This window comes from Spinacia oleracea, chromosome 3 (genome assembly GCF_020520425.1).
Source record: "Spinacia oleracea cultivar Varoflay chromosome 3, BTI_SOV_V1, whole genome shotgun sequence".
NCBI lineage: Eukaryota > Viridiplantae > Streptophyta > Magnoliopsida > Caryophyllales > Amaranthaceae > Spinacia > Spinacia oleracea.
Window position 1 is genome coordinate 41,886,345 of NC_079489.1, and position 9,347 is coordinate 41,895,691.

Genomic DNA, 9,347 nt, shown 5'->3' on the forward strand with positions numbered 1-9,347 from the left:
CATCTGTATGGCTTAACCCCAATAGATCACTTTCTCTTTCTCCAACTTTAGAGAAAGGTTGCTTTGTCATTTTGCCAAGTAAGCATGACTCGCATTTTCCAAAATCCTCTAAGTCAAATGGCTATAGAATTCTTTCTTTCTGTAGCTTTTCCATGCGTTTCATGTTAATATGGCCTAATCGACAATGCCATAGATTGGTGAGATCTGAATCAATATTTTTTTTGGCCTTTTTAGTATTAAAGTTATAAACATGTTTGTCGTGATCTAGCACATAAAGTCAATTGACTAATTTGCAGATCCATAAAACATCTATTTAAAATAAAACGAGCAACTATTGTCTTTTATTTCAAATTTAAATCCCTTAGAATCCAAGCAAGAAACATAAATGATGTTTTTAATAATACTTGGAACATGAAAACAATCTTCCAGTTCCAAAACTAGCCCAGAGGGAAACGACAAATAATAAGTGCTTACCGCTAATGCAGTAATCCTTGCTCCATTTCCCACTCGTAGGTCGACTTCTCCTTTGCTAGGGCTTCTACTTCTTCTTAGTCCCTGTGGATTGGAACATACATGTGAGAAACAACCAGTATTTAATACCCAAGAAGTTGAAAAGGCAAGTTTCCAGTCTTTTAGGAAAATATCTGAAGATGGGACAACTGTTTTGTTCTTCTAATCTTTCTTAAGCTTCAAGAAATATCTTTTCTAATGACCCTTCTTCTTGCAGTAGAAGCATTCAGATTCAGAAGTGGGTTCGATTACTTTCTTCTTTTCAGATGCTTAGGTGGGCTGGCTTTCTTGCCATCCTTCTTAGCATTCCTCTCCTTACCAGACTTCTTGAACTTGCCCCCAAGCACCATAAGCACATCCTGCTTTTCATTCTTGAGCGTCCTTTAAGCGGTTTTCAGCATACTGTGAAGTTTGGTGAGTGTTTTGTTCAGAATATTCATGTTGTAATTCACTTTGAACTGATCATACCGCGTATGAAGAGAATGGAGGATGGTGTCTACAACCTCTTGAGAGAATTGCTTATCCGGTCTACTCACATTCTCAATTAATCCAATCATCTTGAGAACATGTGGACTTACGGGCTCTCCCTTCTTGAGCTTGGTGTCAAGAATTTACCTATGAGTCTCAAATCTTTCGACTCGAGCCAGATCTTGGAACATGTTCCTCAACTCACTAATGATCGTGAAAGCATCTGAGTATTATTATTATTATTATTATTATTATTTTATTATTATTATTATTATTATTTTTATTATTATTATTATTATTATTATTATTATTATTATTATTATCTACACTATTTATTATATTTACACTATTTATTATATATTTTTTATATAACTTATATTATTTACTATTAATTTATTATTAATTACTATTATTATCATTTATTATTATTGTTGTGGGATCTTATACGGTGATGACGTGTCACGGGTTCCTCGGAGGTATCAAGTATGAGCTGGCACGATCCTATGGCAACCTGCAAAACAAGAATATTCCCGTAGGAATATTCCCTCCGATGCCTAAGTAAGTATAAGCTAGAGAGAGAAGTAATTTGTAGAGAGAAGGCAGAGCAAAGATAGTTTTAAGGTAGGTGGGAATGAATTGAATGCCCCTTTTTACCCAGGGATCTGCACTATTTATAGTGCTAGGGTTTCTTGGGATTTGATCCTTAAACCCTGGTTGCATGATTGGATGCTTTCCGAGATTAGGACATGTTTCCAATAGTAGGAGGTCTGATTAGACCTGTTGGGCCTTTTGCATGTTAGGCTTGCCTGCAAGCTTTGGACTTTTGGACATGATTTGACTAGGGACTCTACCAATCAGATGGGCCCATGGGCCTAAGTGATGGGCCTTTGTTCTGGATGTGGATATGGACTCTGTATGGAGTCGAGGAATTCAAGGCGGAGGACCTCTGGCTTCCTTATTGGGCCATCCTAATAAAGCCATGTGGCAGTCTATAGTTTAGGCCACATCATTTACCCCTCAAGGAGGGTGCCCCTTGCCCAGGTGGGGTAACCTTCTATTCATGGTGTAGTGCCACGTGTAGTTGCTTTTAGGAGCCTGGTTTTGCCTTTAAAACCTTCAGAAATCATTTATTTTCTCTCGTTTGCCTTTTTGTTATTTCAAAGAGATTTTTAGAGAGAGAAAGTGATTTCCCTTCGAAGACCTTCTTGTGTTTGCATTGAGTGTTCTTGGATTCTTCGTTCGTTGTTCTTCGAGTTTGGACAATTTTTCTTGACAGTTTCAGCAGTTTGATCACTTATTGGTAAGCGTTCTTGTTAGTTTCCTGTTTCTTTAGTTATGCATATATTTGAATTTTTTTCCTTTTGATGCTTTTATGTCTTGGGGAGGCGTCCTGTCAGTCGTCGCTTCTCTTGTATCTGGATGGCGTACCCATTCTTTGCTTTTTCCTCTTTTCTTAAGTCAGACATCTTGTTCCTTATGCAGGACGGCATGGCACGCATTAAGCAGACCTCCAACGTAAGTGCATGGGGAGCACCACGAGAGAGGGACAACAGGGTTCCTTTTTCGAACCCGTCCCAGGGAAATAGGGGAGGAGTTAGTTCCTCACATCATTCAGGAGACGTGGGTTCCAGGACAGCTCGTTCTTCAAGGAGAAGAAAGAGTATGGCTTGCCATCCTCGTATCCCACGTGAGGATTTCGAAGATGACTCTTCCAGTTCTTCGGACGAGGAGTTTGCAAAAAATCTTCCTCCTATGGTTCGTGGAAAGGAGGGCGTGGATTTGTTTCCTTCTGACATCCTCCGTAGCAGGAAATGGTTGAGGTACCTAAAGGAGCAAGGGCATGACTTTGAGTGTTTCTTGCTTTTTCCTCGTGGATTTAGTTTTAGGTGTCCTCGTCCCCATAGTACTGTAGACCGTCTTTCTTTGGGAGAGGTTGCTGTCTATACGGCCGCCTTCCGATTGGGCCTTAGGTTTCCCTTGCACCCTTTTGTAATGGACGTTTTGGATGGTTATGATATTGGCCTAGCCCTGCTGACCCCTAATTCTTGAGCGAATGTATTTGGTTATATTGCCAAGTGTGCGTTGAGTGACGTCACCCCTTCCTTTTCTTCTTTTGTTAGACTTGTAGATATCGCTCCTTCTTCTCGTTCTCCCCAGGGATGGTTTACCCTGTATAGACGGCGGGGTTATAAGACGGTAGTGGGTAAGTCCTCTAGCTGGGTATGGTGGAGGACTAAATGGTCTAGTATCCGAATGGAGGACCTTCCTCTTTCAGAGCGTCTTTCTCGCTGGAATTACCGGCCTCGTTTCTTGTCTAAAACTGACGCCTATCCTCGCCTTCTGTCAAGATAATGGAGGCTCATAAAGCCTTTATTTCAGGTCGAAATGTATCGGCTGTCTGCAAAGAGTCACGCGTGGGTGCCTAATAGTTGGCTTCCCCATGTGGGCCAGTTCACCAACATGGTCTTTCTTGCGGCCGTTAGTCTCTGCCCTTACTTACATAGAGGTATTATTGCGTTTATTTTTTGTAAATAACCTTGTTTTCTTGTCCTTCACTGATCCCCTTGGTTTGTGTAGATTCTGCTATGAGTCGTCTGTGCCCAGAAGACAAGGGATTAGTGGACGTGCCCACCTGGTTGTCCCAGGTGTATACGGACGATGTCTTTAAAGCCGTGGAGGCCAAGAAGAAAGAATCCTCGAAGAATTCGGATGAGGGGGCTTCTGGTGAAGCTTCCAAGGTACATTTTATTCAGTTGGACGCATTTCTAGAGTCTTTAAAGTCTATGCCGGTTTTTTCACCCTTTTCATTTTCAGGGGCCTACTTCATTAGCTACGAAGAAGCGTCCTGCCCCTTCGTCGGGAGCCCCTAAGCCCAAGCGGCCCTTTTTCAAGAAGTTGGGCAGTACTTATGCTGCGGTGAAGCCGCCAGCAACGGAGCCGTCAGCCCCTCTGGCTGGGGGATAAGGAGCCTCTGTTCCACAAGTGACAGATCTCCCTCCTGTGCCAAAGGAGGCGTCTGCCCAGGTGGCGGGTGAGGGTGATTCAACAGCCAAGGTGGCTACTACTGGGACAACTACTGGTGAGGTTGGTGCATCTGGCGGAGCTGCGGATGTTGGTCGTGCTGCTGCTTCCTCGTCTAGAGAGAGGAGAGCAGGGAGTCCAAAGCCCCTTCTACTGGGGACGCATCAATGCCTTCGCCTGCTCCGTCAACTGGTTAGTTCTTTAATACTTAGGACATCTTGACAACTCAATGGTTTGGTTGATTGATTGATGTATGGATGTTGGCTCAGGTGATATGTTCGAGGGGATGAGACGGGCCGAAGTGGCGCATATTCCCCCATCTGGCGGTTTAGCTCGGAGGAAAAGGACAAGATCCGTTCTTCCGTCTATGATGCTATTCCCCAGGAGTATGTGAACTCTCTGCCTGGAATTGACCAGGGGTACTTTGGGGCCATGCAGTCCCTCGTACTTGACGTGAGTATTTTCTTAAGTTTGGTTTTACACCTTTGGTTTTTTTCCTAATGTTTTGGGAGTGAATTAAACCTGTTTTGGTTCGTTGCAGCTCTTCATCCGTTGTGCTGAGGGTAGACAGTACCGCTTTGACATGCACCAAGAGATGTTGAAGCACAAGGAACAAATTGAGAATCATGAGCAGTACGCTGAGAAAAAGGCTAGAATGATCAATGAGGACGTCGATGTCCAGATCAGGTCGAAGACGGCTTCCCTGAGAAAGGCTGAGGAGGATGCCCAAAACTATGAGAAGAAGCTGATGGAGCATGAGGAGAGGTTGATTGCTCTTAGGACTGGGTATGCCCGTGTCTCGGATCGAGTCACCAACTTCTCTACCAAGGTGGAATCCCTGGAGAAGAAGCTCAAGGCCACCAAAGATGAGATTGAAACTATTCGGGGGGAAGCCGCCAGTTCTTTCAAGCTTGGGGAGGAGGCCATTTTGGAGAATGCTCGGCGGGCTTGGGATCAGTCGATGGATGGGAAAGACTCTTCCTGGTTTAGACGCCGGATATCATACTAGATGGCCGTCTCGGCCGCTCGTCGTCTTGGTCTTGATCCTCCCGAGTTTTTTAGTGAGGGGGAGGATGAGGACGCAGAGGAAGAGGAGGTGAACTCTCCTGAAGATCAAGATATCCAAGACGGAAGCTCGATGGCCCCTCATCCGTAGACTGCTGTATCTTAGTGCTGGTTTCTGTGGCGCCGTAGGCGCTTGTAATAACATTGATGCCTTTGGGCATTATTTTTATTTGGGTTTGTTGCGCCTGGTGCGCATGTATGAATATTTTGTGCCTTCTGTGCACTTATGTTTTTATTCCATCTCAGTTTCATACTGACTTTTCAGGAACATGCTTTCTTGCCCAATTGTGGACGGTTACCCCAGTGTTTTAGGTGATCAGCTTAATTTGGGGCGCTAATCTAGGCCACTCCTCAGGCCGTCAACCGATTAGTCTTTTATGATGCCTTCAAAGGAGAGGACGTCCATATTGAATGACTACTTTGTTTAGGCCACTTCTAAGGCCGTCGTTCAATTAACCACTCGTGACGCCGCCAAGTCGGAGGTCGTCAATATGGAGTGACTTCTTTGATTGAGTCACTTTCTTGCGTTTGTTATATGAGTTTGAGTTCTTCATTCGATGAGTGGCTTTATTGGGCCATAAGTTTATCAGAGGTTCGATAGGAGGAATATTATCGTAAAGTTAATATTTAGCTAAACAGCGAAAGTAGATTTGCCGTTTTGTAGGCGTGAATTACAGGCCGTTTTGTTGGCTCTTACACAACTGCTAGGCCGTTTTGTAGGCTCACATTACATAAAGTATTATGACTAGTCTATTGACATTCTACTCTTCAGCCACTTTTCTCTATTTTAACTGGGTTATTCTCGCCGGCAGTTGGTGATTCTTCTTCATATTTCTTTTTGCCTTTGGTCCCGACCAAATCTTTCCTCCATGCTGATGGGTTAAGAGTTGTGAGGTAGCAGTCTCTTACTTGTCGTTGGTATCCGTGTATAGTCCCTATTGCCCCATCGTCACACACATACTTCAGAAGCATGAGATGGGTGACAACCACTGCCTCAGGGGCGGAGCACAATGGAGGCCCAAGTAGGCCATGGCCCCCCCTAACGGCCCAACTACCCCTATTATACTACAGACTCACAAGTTCAAATCAGATAGTTTTCTTTTATATTGGCCCCCCCTAAGCCCATTAAACTGAATATAAAATTTAAAAACACTAAAACATAGTACATAGTTTTGCCGTGTATCAAGACGTTGCCGTGTATCAGTAAGTAATCAAGTACTCTCATTGGGAACATCAAGTTTCCAGACTTTTCTATGGAGATTATTTTCTCTCTCTTACTCTCTCTCATTATTTCAATTTCGTATGGAGCACAGAAAAAAAAAACTTTCCCTCTCATTTCCATAATCTGTTAGAAACCCAGAAAATTGTTCATCATTCAAACAACAACAGTTTAAGGTATGATACAAATCCCATCTTTGATTCTTTAATTTGTGAGTTTATGATTTCTTGTTATTTTTCAATTAATTTAATTTTGAGCATATATTATTATTACGAAGTATATGTGAAATTGTAACAATTATCACCCTAATTAACTTTATTTTGTCATCCCTTGATCTGTTTGTACTTTTGTTTGATTCCTAATGCTTGATTTCTAATGTTTTTCAATTTAGTGGTCATGTTGTTATTTAGAATAATTGTTATTATTACTTTAAATTTGGGAAATTAATTTAAGGTGATTGTTTTTAGCAGTTGTCCTTCACATTGCTAATGGGAAAGCAAAGTAAAATTGATTCAATATTTAAACGAAAAAGCACTGAAATTTCTGAAAATAATGGGGATGGTGACTTTTCTTCTCTACTAGCTGAAAATCTAGCCATAGAAAACCGACCTTCAAAACACCATAGAGTTGAAACTAGGGAAGAAATTGGTACCAATTCCATTTTTACGTGATCCCGGGAAGAGAAAACAAATTTGGGAGTACCCTGTTGAACAACAAGATGTTATTCGACGGGCTTATTTAAGCCTAGGTCCTTATCAACCCATACTTTCGGAGTATAAAAAGTCTGGACCATCCTCTCATCAACGTCGTTTTCAATCTTCATGGTTTTCATTATATCGATCTTGGTTAGAGTATTCTCTAGAAGTGGATGCTGTGTTTTGTCTTCTGTGTTTTCTCTTTAATAAGCCTAATGGTCATCCAGGACAAAGGGCCTTCACAGTAGATGGATTTCGTAATTGGAAGAAAGTTAGAAATGGGATGAGATGCCCTTTACTAAATCATGTGGGTAAAGACCCAAATTCATCTCATAAATTATGCGAGCAAGCTTGTGAAGATTTATTGAACCAAGCTCAACATATGCCACATGTAATTATGAGACAAACATTGCAGCAAATAGCAGATAATCGATTGCGACTAAAAGCTTCTATTGATGCAGTCTTATATTTGGTATTTCAGGGATGCGCCATGAGAGGCCATGATGAAAAAAGAGGCTCTGTAAATCGTGGTGACTTTCTAGAGCTTGTAACTCTCTTGTCTTCCTATGATAAAAATGTTGCCAAAGTTGTCTTAGACAATGCCCCAAAAAATTCTTCTTATATCTCCTCAGACTCACAAAAAGAGATTTTACAAGTTGTATCTGAGAAGGTAAAGTGGGAAATACGTGAAGAAATAAACAATGCAAACTATTGCATCATTGTTGATGAAGCTAGTGACATGTCAAGAAAGGAGCAAATGGCCATTGTTCTAAGATATGTTGACAATGATGGCTTTGTAAGAGAGCGTTTTTTCAGCCTCGTTCATGTTTCTGACACCTTGTCTATGACTCTAAAAAATGAAATATGTTCGGTTCTCTCTCACTATGATTTTGACATTCGAAATATAAGAGGACAGGGTTATGACGGAGCAAGTAACATGAGAGGGGAATGGAATGGGTTGCAAGCTCTTATTTCTAGAGAATGTCCTTATTCTTACTACATTCATGGTTTTGCCCATCGGTTGCAATTGGCATTAGTTGCTGCATCTAAAGAAGTAATCCCTGTTTATCAATTCTTTTCTAAATTGGCTTCCATTGTCACTTTTGTTTTGGGTTCTTGCAAGCATAGTGATGAACTGAGAGCCACTTTTGCCACTGAAATTGCTTCTTTGATTGAAAGTAATGAGCTTCAAACTGGGACGGGCCTCAATCAAATGATGAATTTGCAGCGACCTGGAGACATACGTTGGAGTTCCCATTTGAAATCTATTTCGAGCTTGATAAAGATGTTCAGGGCAACATGTAATGTTCTTGGAAAAATTGTGGATGAGGGAAATACTCCTTCTCAACGAGGGGAAGCATTTTCATCTCTCGAGGCTATGAATTCCTTTGAATTTGTTTTTGTCTTACATCTCATGAAAGAAATTATGGAGATTACAGATTCTCTTTGCCAAGCTTTGCAACGCAAGTCTCAAGATATATTAAATGCAATGCACCTTGTCTCAAGCACAAAGGATCTTCTCCAAAATTTAAGAGATAACGGATGGGAAACACTTCTTGCAAAGGTAAGATGATATGAACTTCAAAATTCTATTTAGTTTCATATTTTACTCCAAAAGTTATGTACTCCACTTTGTTTTTCTCTCATAGTTCGTATTACTTTTTACTAATATTGGCATTAATTTTTTTTCAAGGTGAAATCATTCTGTGAAGTTCAATCTGTTGATGTCCCTGATATGAGTACTTGTTATGTTGAGAGACGAGGTCGTGCTCGACGTCAAAGATATATTGTTTCAGTTGAACATCATTATCGAGTTGATATTTTCAATGCTGCTATTGATTTCCAATTACAGGAACTGAACAACAGATTTAGTGAGAAAGCAGTGGAGTTACTCATGCTTAGTTGTGCTTTGGATCCTAGAGAATGGTGCAAAGGATTTTAGGTCGACAACTTATGCAAGCTTGTTCACAGGTTCTATCCTCAAGATTTTACAGATTTTGAGAAAGAAGAATTGAGAGTTCAATTACTTCATTTTGAGGCAGAGATCACTAAAAATGGTGATGCGCAAAAACTATCTGGTATTTCTGAATTATGCCGATGGTTGGTGGAGACCAGAAAATAAGATATTTATCCACTTATTCATAGATTGATTAAGCTCATATTAACTTTGCCGGTCTCTACAACTACTACCGAGCGTGCTTTTTCTGCTATGACCATTGTCAAAACTAGACTCCGAAATAAGATGGATGATGATTTCTTGGAGAATTGTTTGATTATCTACATTGAAAGAGAGATTGCTAAGAAGTTTAGTGTGGATTCCATTATAAACGGATTTCGTGACACGAAGGAGCGTAGAGCGCTACTTTGAT

General features: G+C 41.1%; 1 protein-coding gene across 1 annotated transcript; it reads left to right on the forward strand.

Annotated features, from left to right (window-relative positions):
* Positions 1-5,008: 5,008 nt before the first annotated feature.
* LOC110785262 (uncharacterized) lies at positions 5,009-9,100 on the forward strand. The gene is made up of 5 exons (XM_056839058.1): positions 5,009-5,151; positions 5,330-5,376; positions 7,134-8,542; positions 8,672-8,904; positions 8,950-9,100. Exons 1-5 carry the CDS (start codon positions 5,009-5,011, stop codon positions 9,098-9,100), a joined length of 1,983 nt encoding a protein of 660 aa, XP_056695036.1.
* The last annotated feature ends 247 nt before the right edge of the window (positions 9,101-9,347 follow it).

Coding starts and splice junctions, on each gene's coding strand:
- LOC110785262 (XM_056839058.1), top strand. CDS start 5,009: ATGGCCGTCTCGGCCGCTCGTCGTCTTGGTCTTGATCCTCCCGAGTTT. Junction 8,543..8,671: donor GGGAAACACTTCTTGCAAAG/GTAAGATGATAT, acceptor TTTTTTTTCAAG/GTGAAATCATTCTGTGAAGT. Junction 8,905..8,949: donor GCTTTGGATCCTAGAGAATG/GTGCAAAGGATT, acceptor GCTTGTTCACAG/GTTCTATCCTCAAGATTTTA.